Consider the following 13,959-nt stretch of genomic DNA (forward strand, 5'->3'; position numbering starts at 1 on the left):
GAGTCACTGATACTTAGAGGTCTGCTTTTGTTTAGGTCTTCAAAATCAGGAGCTGTAGCAACATTGTCTAATGAAAGACGTGCAGTGCATTTATCCGTGTACTTACCAAGCCTGAAGAAAGGAGCCCGCATAACCCCTTTCACAGTGATAGGCACGTTACCCAACTGGCTGCCCTTTGGCACTATGATGTAAATGAGGCCACCCCAGAGAGAGAGACAGACATCTACGGATCTTCAATGCTGTGCTTGCATATCACCACAGGGGCACGTCTTAGTCCTGTTCTCCATTGCTTTTTCCAGTCCAATACTAAATGACTCAAGCAATTGGCACTTCTTAGAAATGTATTTCCCCTACAGGATTGTAGGGGAAGTTTACCCTGGCTTCTGAAAGGGATGGACGGAAGAAAATGGACGACACCTAACCCAATAGCCATTGTATATTGAACTTATGGTTAAGGATAAGATTTTGTCATGGAGGTCACGGATTCTGTGAAAGTCACAGATCTCCGTGACCTTTGCTGCTTCAGCCCTAGAGCTCTGAGCCGCCGCTGCAGTCCCCACAGCTGTCAGCAGCCATCACAGGCAGTAGGGGGCTGAGTGGTTAGTCCCCACCCCCAGAAGTTAAAAAAAAAAGGCGGGGGGAGTTCTAAGTGTCACAGACAGGTCACAGGCTTCTGTGAATTTTTGTTTGTTGCCTGCAACCTGTCCCTGACTTTTACTAAAAGTAACTGACAAAATCTTAACCTTACGTATGATTCTATGAACACCAAGCAATATTCTAGGTGTGGTCTCATCAGGCTCATGGAAAGCAGTGCTATTCTTTTGCATGTTCTACAGAGGATACCACCTGTGGGTGGTAGTGAATGGAGAGCTTCTTTCCCCTGGGTTTATGCCGTTGACTTCCACAGTGATGTGAGGGATAGTGGGGAGTTCACAGGATGTTAGCCTAGCACAGTCTGGCAGGGTCTGGCACAGCTCTGTGGCCAGACACAGGAACACTGCCTCCTTGGACCTGTTTGGGACTCTGCATTCCTTGCACACAGGTGGGATCCCATTGCTGTGCAGTGTCGTGTACAGGATACTGTGGAGTGAGGAATATGTGGGGCCACCGCTGATGGAGATTTGGAGGAATTCCATGCAGTCCTGCCCCAGTTTCTGGAGCCAGCCTGGCTAGGTGCTGCTGGAATTGAGAGAGCGCCCTGCAGAAGTGGTAACATTGTGGCTTCTCTGCCAGTTGTAATACTGGGTATTTACCTACCTCCATGTATTGCCCCAAGATGCTGATTCCAAACCGGTTGAGGATTTTGTTGCCAGGATATTCAGCGATAGCATTCTGGTAACTATTTTGGGAAGCCCACCAATAAGCCTGACCTCCAATCAGCAGGCCCCCCTCTCTCTGCCACAAACTCATGGATCTTCTTGGCCTCTTTGTCACTCTAGGACTGGCAACAGTAAATGCTCAGATTGTCAGTCAGAGCTGAGATCTCGCACACCATCTTCTGCTGAGTTAGCAGGTCATGGAGGCTCTTTAGGTTGGGGTGGATGCTAATTCTCCCTTTCTTCTCAGCACCTAGTCACATAATGGCATTGAGAAGGAATGGCATCAGCTGCAGCACATAAGTTTGGCTCTCATGCGTAGCTACTACCACGGGGCCCTGGATGTAGTGAGCCACTGCAAGAAAACACCAGTAGGAGCCATCCATGCCAAGAGGGAAGGCCAGAGCCCCATGGACGAGCAAATGAGAGGGTGCGCCACCCATCACTACATTTAGCTCAGACACACCCCTCTTAAGAGAAGCTTTAAGTGCCTGCAGAGATCTAGCCCATGTCTGCAAAACCAAGAGAGGTTACCATCAGGCAAAATGCCAACACTAGTATAGAATCATCTGAGCTGAGACATGAGTCTGGTTCACCCACCCTGCCCACAGTAGGATCAAAATATCCTTCAATCAGAATCACCTGGCTGCCTAAGCCTGTCAGTTCAGCCCTGACAAGGTAATGCCCTTCTGAGCAGTCCTCAGTTCTGCTGGAGATGTTTGAAAAGAGTGTGCACCTAAATCCTTCCTCTTTCTTAGCCACACCCAGCACCAAGCTGGCCCTTCTCTCATTCCACCCAAAATATCCATTCCTTTTCTCCCCAGCAAATCTGGTCTATTTTTTTCCATTTATGAAAAACCAAAGCCTGCTTTTTTTTTTTAAACTCTTTACTGTGCATCATCATGATGTGGCTGTTACATGTCATTCATTCTTGCCCTTTACCTTCTGTTATATGAAATGGCCATATGTGGGGAGCAGTTGGTGAGATGCAAATGACTGACATGGTAGCAGAGATAAAAGGAATGAGAGAGGTGAGGAGATATGCTTTTCACTAAGCAATTCAGCTCTTCAGATATCTGAAAACACATTGCTTTGAAGCATAGCAGTAAAATTGGCTGAGTTATATTCCCAGAATTACATGTTTTAAAATGTGATCTTTATAAAAATATTTTTGGAGCACAAACACAGAAGTGTGAATTGCAATGCTACTGCAAAAAAACTGAAAAGATGAGTTTTGTTTCAGCCACAAGTTTCCTATGCAACTTTTGTCAAGTCACTTAGTCTCTAGTCTTCACTTGTTTCAATGGCAGATAATCACATATGGTTTTCCAAGCATGAGAACTTTTTAAATTCTTCACCGCAGAGAGCGCTCTGCCATAAATTTAGTGGGTCTTCACTAGACCTGCTAAATTGATGCCCGTGGCATCGATTGCAGCAGTGTCAATCTCCCTGTAGTGAAGACCAGCCCATAGAATGGGACCTCAGGCAGAAGCTTGGCTGTTGAGGCCATCATGTCTCCATTAATAAACCACACAGAGTCTGAACTCAAACCCTGGTCCTACAGCAACAAGAAACAAAATGTTTCTAGCACTTGTGCTATAAGAGTATCTGTTAACCGCCACCTGTGGAAGGTTCCTTATGTGCAATAAACTGCAACTGTGCTCGCTCGTTCTCTCTCTCACACATGCCTACCTATCTTGAGCCTGTTTTTCAGAAGCCCTCTGAAAACAAGGCGCATGCTGCCCAATCTTACTCTCATTGCAGTCAACAGCAAAAATCAGTGGGAGCAGGACTGGACCCCCTATATTATCCCATCAAAAATGTACAACTACATTGTGTAATTGCAATGTATTTTTTTTCCAAATATAGCTAGCAGGTGAATCTTTAAGGAGAACTAACTATGGAAAATTTTAAAGGGGCGCTAGCCAGCTATTTTTGAGCTAGAGGGGAAAAGTAAACTCAAATTGAGGTAATTTTTGATGACTTGTTATTAAGAAAGAGTTTCACCAATTTCCTTCAAACTGTGGAATTTTTAAAAATTTATTTATTGCCTTCAGTGACTGTACAGTATTTTTCAGGCCAAACAGATTTTCCATCTTGAAGTTATAAGGATGTTAACAAAGAGCTTTATAATGGAAGCAGACTGACACCTTCATTATGGAGAGGCTACATAATATTTTACAGTACTTTTAGTGATACCTTTAAACATGTGTAGAATGGTTCTGATACTCATGGAGTGATCAGAGGAATCACTGACACCGTTCCTGAGACGTCAAAGATCCCTGTCTCAGCATATCTGACTGTGAAGTACATGACAGCTGCACGGGTGACACGGTCCCAGGGAAATCAAACAGCGCTCTCTCTGGGCTGTGCTCATAGGCCCAAGGCCAAGCCTGACGCCTAGTGAGCAACCTCCCACCTTTCTTTACAAACTGGATTAGGTCCCTCATCTGTGTATCATCATAGCCATCTGTACAATAAATGCCGAGTGAGGAAGTGACTGCAGAGCAGGGCTGCATTCTAGTGCCAGACCTAGGGAGAGCTCTCATGGAGATTCAAGTTGTTGTGGACCCCCCACTACTGCTTGGGGGGAAGATACTGAGCCAGGTGACAGCATTTTGAAGGAACTGAGCCATCTTGGTCTTCCCCAGGTATCCCTTGTGAGCTACCAGCACTATCCAGCCCTTCCCATACTGCGAGGTAGCGATCAGGACCTGCCCCTGAGGGTTCACCAGCACTGGGAAGGCGGTCTCTCCGATGAGCAGCAGCTCACAAGGAACACAGTCACCAGTCAGGTCCCAGGCCTGGACACCAGCCACCAGCAAATCATAGACAGCAGAAGGATCCATATGAGGCGTCTTTCTGTCTAGAGTAGACACCATAATAAAAACACATTCACACAAGATCTGGTCCTCCTTTTCCAGGTGTGGCCTGGCTGTGCCACAGGCCAGGATACAATGCTATAACCACAAATCACAGCCAACATGCCTCTTCACTATCTGCAATGCCTACCACACTATCATCCCCTTGAATCCTGAACTCTGTGTACCAGTACCAGAGAGTCAGCACTAAAGGCAAACGTATGCTGCACTGGGGCATAGAATCGGAGGACAGAGTGTTGTGTAGCTTATGTAAAACTCTAAATGAGCCATTAGTTCATATTTAAATACAGAATGGACCTTGCATGTACACGCGCATATACCTATTCCCCCCCTTCCTAGTCATATTATATATATTTTAAGAGACACTTGCCAAGTTCAGGGCTGAACTAAAAGCTATTCTTTCTGTGCAACTTCTCTTTTGAATGCAGCTGACAAACAGAGTTTTATCTCAGAAATGATGTGGCCGTATTTATGCTTTTTCTCCAGCAAAATTGCTCACCCATTAGCAATTATTTTAAACAGTCCCAAGATCAAATTAAAAAATATATCAAGAGAATGCTATGAAAAGTGAGGAGATAGAGATGTGAACAACCGCTAGAATAGAATTTGGGTACAGAGTTCAGAAACTTGTAAAACATACCCACAAAACCTTCATCCCACTAACCGAGAACGTAACAGCCTGTCAATTAACAGTTCCAGTTTTTAAAAGTACATTTGGGGTGTAAGTCAGAATTCTCTGCTCTTACACTGTGGTCACATTTTGCACCCACTCCATACACATGTAAGTTACTTTCCACTGAACTGTACGTTGTGCAGTCAATGCCCATTGTTTAAGTCACTCCTGAATAGGAGCTAGTATTTACCTAGTGATAGAGCCAGTGCTTCAGTTAATCCCCAACAAAACAAATATCTTAATATTTATACTACATCGGGTACTGAATGAAATGGAAGACCTGCTAATCAGTAGTAAGTTTTTGCTATGCTTTCAAGGAATATGGTTTACACCCTGTAGATTCAGGAATTGTTACCAAGCCCCTATAAAATCTTCCACAGCAAAGTCCTATCAGACAGCAGCAGCTAATTTTAAAAGCTATTGTCCAGTAGAGGAAGGGTAAAAGTATCCAAAAGCATGTAAGCAACTTTGGAGCTTACTTCCCATTTTAAGAAGCGACTTCTGCTCCTACATCATTTAAAGTCACATTTGAAAATGGGGTGTAAGCTCCAAAGTTATAGGAAAGTTTTGGAAATTTTTACCCCCAACGTAACAGGAAAAGCATAGCCTTGGTGAAAAACTGCATTGTTTAAAAGGGTGAGAAATGACGAAGCATTAAAACTGCAGCAAGCAGGTTTGGAGGAGAGAAATCATCAGTAAGGCTGCAGTATTTCTTCAGATAAAATTCCTTGTTTTTCAGCTGCATTCAAAAGAGGTTGTACAGAGAGAATAGGTTTCAATTCTGCTCTAAACTTGGCTGTGTATCTAATATAGTTAACAAAGGAGGAAATGGGTGTGTATGTGTATACATAAATACACACACACACAGTCTTACATACAGACACCAAACCAAACCTTTCATCCAAGAACTTACTATTTTCACAAACAGAAGAGGGTTCTCTCCTGGCCTCCGGCTCCTATGTCAACTTCCAATTCAGCACACTAGCTTCTTTTCTGGCCAAAAGTTACTCACACAAATAATCCCACTCAATTGAATGGTTGTGGTGCGTGCTCAACATCTCTGAAGATCAGATCATTTGTGTGTCTTCCTTACCTTTCCTTTAGGTGTAACATCACCAGCTATAGTAGGGGAAATCTAGAGTCCTGAACTCAGGTCCTGGCTAGTAAGGAAGAGAATAAATTATTTTCCAAGTAATTTGTTTCAGAAACATATAGATTTGTTATTTTTAGGTCTATACAGTGTTCTTTTAATTATTCTGAGTCTTTTTAAAAAAAAGTATTTCCTGTAAGACCTTTGTCTTACAAATAAAATAAAAATAACTACAAATTCACAGCAAGCCACCTGGAACAATAAAAGGAATAGGTCTAGGATCCTGAATATTGAGCAGGAACCTTGAATATATAGTAGGTCACTTCCACAGTTTCCAGTTGTTCCTATTTACTTTCTTCAGGAGAAAACAGCTATTTGGTGAGAGACTACTTAAGACACCTAGTATGGTTAGGTATTTCTGTTTCCTCAAACTGCAGCTACTGATAACAGCCAAGAAGGCATCTCAGCTCAGCACTGGCCAAGGACAGCTGGCTTACCTCATAGCTACTGAAAATATTCAGAAGGACTTTTGTAAAGTCACATGAGCTTATGATCCAAGGAGCAGGTCATACGCCAAAGTGAAAGAAAAATTAAATCCCCACCCTTCCAGTAGAAGTGATTAACACTAGGTCTCTTGAATCTGAAAATTTTGTGCAAACAGGAGTGTAAGCTGCTGTCCTTTATTGACTCCTTGTCGGAATTACAAGCTCTCCAAGTATGTTTTGGAATCTGGAAGCAGGTGATCTGACTTCAGAATCAGTAAGCATCAATCTAAATCAGTCATTCAGAATTCTGTCCCTGAAACTTCTGAAATTCAGTGTTATTTTGATATACACAAAGCAACCATGTAATCTGTCTAAATCACTTTAATTGTAGGTGAAGGAAAAACAAGAAATCAGAACAGAAAAGTCAAATCTCTAGGAAAGCATGTGAACAGGGCATTTTTCTTCCATAACACCTTGTCTCACCTTTTGTCCGAAAAATGGCAGCTGCCTCTACAGAGAGAGGACTTCTAGTAGTGTCCGAGCACACAATATGGTCTACTCATGATTTTAGAGATAGTCTCCTATTTGGTGTTTTTCTTAATGCCCCAGAGTCATGTGACTGTGAGAATCTCAGCTTTTGTTGGGGAAAATTTCCCCCCCCCCCCGATCTTTTCTCCCTAACTACAAGGGCTAAAAACATGAATCCTAAAAACCACAAAGTAAATAAATAACCCTAAATGTATTTTTTAAAGCTAATCTCAATTTTGAGAGGGTCTGACTCATGTTTTTTTAAATGTTCGGCCTTGGCAGTACAGATAGCAGTCGGACAAAGGCCTAGGTGTGTCTTACTCCCACGCCACTCTTTGCAGCTGTAGTAGTTTTTAATACTTATTTTTAGTGCTGTGGGAGGGCTGCATGTATGGCATGGCTGGAAGCATCTGACAGGATGAGCACTTAGTGCATCTTCGTGACCCCACACAGTGCTATCAGAGACAAGAAGCATGCACAGAAAAAACTGAAGATGTAAGTTTGATGCAAGAACAGGAATTCATGAATCTATTTAACTTAATCTAAAACTAACAAAGCAAGGAACAGATTTCTCGATAAAGAAACAAAAGCCTGTTAGCTAAATGAAGCGTTTTGATGCTATCTAGCTGCAGTAATTTCTTCCAACTAGTCATCCCCACCTTTAAAAGAGAATGGGGGAAAGGGGTAGCTTTTTTTTTTTTTCTTTAAAAAAAAGATCTCAGGATCCTCTTCCCTCACAGATCCTTTCCTGCCAAGGTAATTCTTTCTTAGTCACCCTGGAGCCCTCCCCTATATAAAGGGTGTGTGAGAGGAGCAGAAACTCCCTGGTAAATTGGACAGATCCACCCCATCCCCTTACACCTTGAAGAATTTTAAAAATAAACAAACAAACAGCCATAGAGCTGCACCTCACATCCTGTTACAGTTGCTGACAGCTGATTTCCTCCAATTGCCAGACCAACCATGCACCACCCAGCATGCCCAGAATGGTCACTGAAACGTGAGGTCATGGGGGACAAGACTAGTAGCAGTGGGAGATACACTACACTCTTGTTCTAATTCCGGTTCCTCATTGGGTGGTTGACGGTTACCTTCTACAATGTTTTCATTTCCATCATCTTCCCATGAATAATAAAGACTGGGAAGGGACATGGTCACTCAGCTTACATGTCTGTGCTTTTCCCTCCTTTTCTTGGCACCTTTACCCTGTAACAGCTGGTCAAGATGTTTCTTCATTATCTCCCCTTTTACTTCTACCAGACAAGGCACTTGGTTTCAACAAGAATATCTAAGTGCAGGGTATTAAGTACAGTGGCGATCCTGAACTGAATCTGACCAGCTGGTCTGTACTATGCTTTTGGGAATAGTGGATCTAAAAGTTCTGTCAGTGGTCAAGGGCACAGCAGCTGAACATTGCCAGGCTAAATATATATATTTAAAAAACACACACACGTCGTTTGTACATTAATGCAGCACTATTGACTTCAGAAGAACTGCACTAATTTAGACCAGCAGAGAATTTGGCCCTAATAATGGCAATGCTAACCGTGTACGGAGAGATGTGTATCCATGTACATACACCTATTGGGAAACAGATTTTTCGTGCTAGAGTTGCCAGTGTGTTGGATTTGCCATTCGAAGAAGACAGCTGAGACTGAGCATTAGTACAGTCACTTCAGATGTTTAAAGAAAAATCAGGGTATGTGACAGATGCTGCCATATTTCTTGGGTATTTTTACCGTGCATATTTCACACATTCCTCCCCATTTAAAAAGGGAGAATTAAAAGTTCAGTTCAGCAATCACACTTTTCCATTAGTGACTGAAGAAATCCAGTCCCTGTAGGCAGAAATTCGGGTATAAACCGTTGGTGACGCTGGATGGCAATTATCACTGCCCCAGCTCACAATGCCGATCAGCTTATAATACCCATTTTTCATGCATATCAGTGGCCCTCCAGAATCTCCCTGTAAAAAGGGGGGGAAAAAAAAGTTACTTGCTGCTACTAGAGAGTAAAGAGGGTTTTTTAATCAGATCACAAATATTTAGATCAGCTGAGTTACCAGGGTCCTGTTTCAAACTCTGACCTTCAACGATATATTAGTGGTATCACCACAGTGCCCAGGAGCCCATTAGGTAAGCTACATTTTTGCCACCAGTAGTAGCCTGGAAAGCAAGTATTCATATCCCCCACTCCAAGTACATACCGAGCACGCAGTTGCTCCAGCAGCTCCACCACAAATGTTGGTATTTTTAATATCCTGTCCCCAGTAGCTCACACAGGCCTCGTTGGAGAGGAGAGGTATATTTGTCTGCTGCAGCCTGATGGAGTATTCATCCTCTAGTGAAAACAAAGGATGCATAGAGACGTGCCATTGAGGCAGGATGACAAGAGGTTACATATTTAAGACATGTACTATGTCAGTTATCCTCTAACCTTTTCAGCCAGGCCAGGCATCTCTTGACACTACAATTTGGGGATTACTATTGCAGAAATTATTTCCATTTACACATAATTTTAGAACCTTGCATCATTTCATATGCACATTCGACACATTGCATGGAATGAGATTCCATGTGTGTCTTCAGAGAACAAGAATTCCCCTCCACTCACACAGGCAGGTATAACTCACTGCACCGGTGTCATCAGCTGGGTTTGAACCCTGGATCCCAAGAGCTAAAATTATAGCTGAGGGTCAGCTGAGCTAAATCATGAACTAAGTCCATTCACTGGAAGCACTATAGGGACCAGCCATTGAATGAGGACAAAGCCCCACCCTCCTGTAGCACAGTTACAAATGCATGCAGTGAGCCAACAGAACACCGAGAGTATGTTAATAAACCCTTGCCAGGAAAAAGTCAGGGGAGAACCCCCCACAAAAAAACAAACAACTTTCCTGGGCCTCTTGTACTATCATTCAAGAACAATTAGGGGTTTAACACCAGCTCCTCCACCCCCAAGTGGAGATCATCTAACACCACCAAAATACCAATTGACAAGGGTTAAGGAGATCAGAGGCATCTAGATACCATGAGAATTGTCTCACCACATTCAAGTTTGTTGTTACCCTTTCTCTACCCTATGTTTTAACAGGGGGAGGTTTCTGGGACAGTCACTATGCCTTCTTTCCTGTTTAGAAACAATGTGGACAATATTGGAAGCAAAAAATGAACTGAGTTGAAGGCAACAAGCAACTAAGCTCTCACAGGGCTCTGGACTTCAGGGTTTTCTTTAGTATTAGAAAAGTAACATGTACTTACTGCCTGATTCTGTTGCTCCCCATCCTGCTGTTAAGCATCTTGCATCAATGCTTATTTCCTCATCTCTATCTGGTAAGCAAATTATTGCTATAGAGTCTCCTGAGTAGAAGAGAATCAGGTCAGTATTTGGTATACCTTCCCTTTTTTTATTTAACCCATCTCCAGTTTTTCTAACCCCCTTTCTCCTAGTCACCACTTCTCCCCAAACCAAACAACTCATTACTCCATGAAACAAATCAGAGCACCATATGGGCTCTAGTTAGATTCCACACCCCCCCAGACTGTCTGAAGGCCTGAAAGAACCATTTTAAAAAGGTCACAATTACATGAAATGTGAGTGTCTCACGATATTTCTCTGCCCAGTGACCATACCACAAGATGGCTGACATTACTTTGGTCTGATAAAGGAGTTGGGAGGGAGGGAGACTTCTGAAACACTGTGACAGAGAAACCAAGTTGGAGACTTTTAATTAGGCTTCCTGCAGAACTCAAGCAAGTGCACACTCCTAAGTTGGTGACAATTAACCCTGTCACGCAAGCAAGTCACAAAAAACTTTCACCAGTGGACCAGTCTCCCCCTAACTACACAATGATTCAATGGATTGAGAGAAAGAGGTGTTTGATCTGCATTAGCAACAGCACACGAAGAGGGTGTACAGCGGGGTCCGCGGTTCACTCACTCTAAGTTCAGAATTAGTGGGCACTAACTCTGTTTACACCACATTTCTATTCCACCAATACGTTGTTGAACAAGCTGTGACATTAGTATTTTTTGGAACAAACATCCCTACTCATGAATTAAATCCCAGGTTAACCATGGATGGATATTCTCTGACTATCTCTACACAGCTAAGAGGATATTTGGTAGAGTGGTAAACACACACTATTCCTTTAAATTCTGAACACTGCTAACTTGCTTTGTCAAACAAGATACTTTGCTTCAAAAGAAAGAGGTGCCTGTCAATGCCAGAGAGTTATACATAAAAATCTTTATGCAGTGAGAAAAAGGAAGGGCCCCACAATGGAAACTATGTACTTATTCTTGGTTCTTCTAAATTTAGAATTTTAAGTACTATTTTAAATACAGGAGTCTTTCCACCGACTTCCCTGGGCTTTGGATCAGGCTCCCCATGAGCTCATATAGATAGTAGTGGTGTCCTAATGTCTATTGAAGAGAACAGAGTTATATTATTACATATATTTAATCAGACAGCATGTCTTGGATCAGAACCTTCTCAATGGAGCATGCCAATCCCGCACCACATACTTCGACACACTAGAGTTGTAATACAAAAACTGGACTCCAGATAGTACCTATTTTGATGGGTTTCTCCAGTTCCAAGAGAGTGAGATCATTGCTAGAAGGAAATCCACTGAAGTTATAGTGTGTGTGCACAGCTTTCACAAGGACAGGGTTGTTGCCTTTTATGTTTGGCAGCAAATAAGTTTTCCCCAGAACTATCCCGTCTGTCTGAGCACTGGGCAAGGAAAAACAGAACACACATTTTCAGTTCAATTAAGAAAACAAAACCTCCATATACAAAACTGGCATAAAATTCTACTTAAGATAATGGATGAGATTTTCAAAAGCACCTATGTGACTTTGAAGCACAAATCTGACTGGTTTTCAATGGGATTTATGCTATTTGAAAATTCCACCCAAAACAATCAGAAGTTACCATATTGTAAAAAAAATGGAGAGATCAACTTTCAATTTCCAAAACGTTTGCACAACTGTCCATGTGTACTTTTAAACAAGGCAGTCCAGTATTCTCGAAACTCAGTTTTAGTGACACTAATCACTATAGCAGAAACTGGAGTCTAGTTTTGCTGAAGTCTACACTGACACAAATATTCAGGCCACACAAGTGTGCCAAACCTTTCCAAGAATCATTCTGCATCTCTCTCTGTTACGGAGTCATGGCAGACAATTCAGCTCAATGCTTTAATGAGATTCTGGTGCAACTGCCACAATCTCACCACCACTGAATAGTGAAGAGATCCCAAGGCATACATCAAGTTAAGTTAACCCTCACATGTCGTGTAATAATTAACTCTTTGGCTTGGGCTGGTAGAGGCACCCCACTAGGCTAGCCATACTATTATATGACCTATTAGTGCCAGTAGAAGTTATTTTAGGAGGAGATTTTCACTGACAATGGGAGCGATTACACTGCTCACCCAGTACCCAAGATGAATTAAACCTTAGTATCCACCACGTGCTCTGATGGAAGATCCCTGGAAATTGTATGTGTTGAGGAGGAGGAGGAGGAAGGGGAATGTCTAAAAAGGGCTGTAGCAACAGGGAGGAAGAGGAGGTAAATACACACTTCTGGGACAGTTGTGAAGCAAGAAGTAGTAGTATGAAGTGGTTTTGCTTGTCAGGGAGCAACGATGATTTAGAGGCTGCCAACGTCGGCAGGCTAGCGTGCGCCACTGTGGTATTGTTGTAAGGGTTAAAGACCTTGCCCACCTGAAGTTACAGTGTCCAGCTGTTAGGACCCACTTCTCAGCAATCAGAGAGCCTCCGCAGAAGTGCTCATTCTTGTACTGTAGACTAACCAGCCAGGGCCAGGACATTTGAGGTGCTGGTCTGCCACCGACCACCCTTGGCTTGCCTGGCTCTTCTCCGGCTGCTTTCACATTCCTCTCAGACTTGTCCACTGGGAATGGATCCACCACTGGAATGCCACATTTGTCTGGAATTGGTTTCATTTTGTTAGTTATATTTTATTGGTCATAGCTTGACAAAGCTAAACATGCATAATAATCCAGACAGTGAAATATCAGACATGTGCTCAAACAGAAGAAACACCCTATCAAGAGTACCAAGATCCCCAAGTACATCTGGTGGGATTAAGGGGGGAGAGCCTGAAAAACTGGGTGAATCATCTGCTTCCCACACCATTAATTTTCTAATAGGTGTTTACTGTGGGAGGGGCTGGTGTGAGAGAGAAGAGATAGTTGAAACCTTAAAATGAACAATATTTACTTTCCTCAGAAGCTGTTAACTTAGTAGGTGGACCTGTGAGAAATTTAAGGGAACAGTCAGTTAAAAAATTCCTGGTCAAGCTGTTTTCATTGGCACTGCAAGTGTAGTGGAGGAAATTATCAAAAACAGTAATGGACAAGGTGCATGAGAGCCTCTTTTTGGATCTCTATGGAAGATATTCTGGAACATTCCACAGGCCAGTAGTTCTGGAAGCATTTTTATAGAGGAGGTGCTGAAAGCCATTGAACAAAACTAAACCCTGTATATGATGGAAACCACTTCAAGCGAGAGGGTGCTGCTGCATCCCCAGTTCCAGCATCTATGGAACTAGCCTTTGGGTCACACAGCCTTGTGACAGAGCCTGCCTCCAGAGCCACAGGAGAGGCCACATCCCTTTAGTAAGAATTGTTGGATGAGCTCTTGTCAAAGAGACATGAGCAGACATGGAAGAGTGTATTGGTTTCCTGTGGGTGCAATCAGCATCTGGAGAACCATTCTTTCAGTTAAGCTTTTGGTGCTGTGGTCAGAACTATAAAAAAAGTAAAATTAAGTATTGTCATAAATATAAAGGGAAGGGTAAACACCTTTAAAATCCCTCCTGGCCAGAGGAAAAATCCTTTCACCTGTAAAGAGTTAAGAAGCTAGGATAACCTCGCTGGCACCTGACCAAAATGACCAATGAGGAGACAAGATACTTTAAAAAGCTGGAGGGAGGGAGAGGCAAAAAGAGTCT

General features: G+C 42.7%; 1 protein-coding gene and 1 pseudogene across 1 annotated transcript in view; both read right to left on the reverse strand.

The window, feature by feature from the left end:
• Positions 1 to 801: 801 nt before the first annotated feature.
• Positions 802 to 4,586, reverse strand: LOC125634298 (TRPM8 channel-associated factor 2-like; annotated as a pseudogene).
• A 2,223-nt stretch (positions 4,587 to 6,809) lies between these two features.
• Positions 6,810 to 13,959, reverse strand: part of LOC125634354 (ovochymase-1) — a 41,118-nt gene continuing 33,968 nt past the window's right edge. Inside the window, exons 23-27 of the mRNA XM_048844995.2 lie at positions 12,708 to 12,933; positions 11,549 to 11,712; positions 10,235 to 10,333; positions 9,181 to 9,314; positions 6,810 to 8,940 (exon numbers count right to left, since the gene is read on the reverse strand). Of these exons, the coding sequence (XP_048700952.2) occupies positions 8,776 to 8,940; positions 9,181 to 9,314; positions 10,235 to 10,333; positions 11,549 to 11,712; positions 12,708 to 12,933 (788 nt within the window). The 3' untranslated portion in view covers positions 6,810 to 8,775. The remainder of the gene's footprint in view (positions 8,941 to 9,180; positions 9,315 to 10,234; positions 10,334 to 11,548; positions 11,713 to 12,707; positions 12,934 to 13,959) is intronic.

The sequence above is a fragment of the Caretta caretta genome, chromosome 1, assembly GCF_965140235.1.
Source record: "Caretta caretta isolate rCarCar2 chromosome 1, rCarCar1.hap1, whole genome shotgun sequence".
In the NCBI taxonomy this organism is placed as follows: Eukaryota; Metazoa; Chordata; order Testudines; family Cheloniidae; genus Caretta; species Caretta caretta.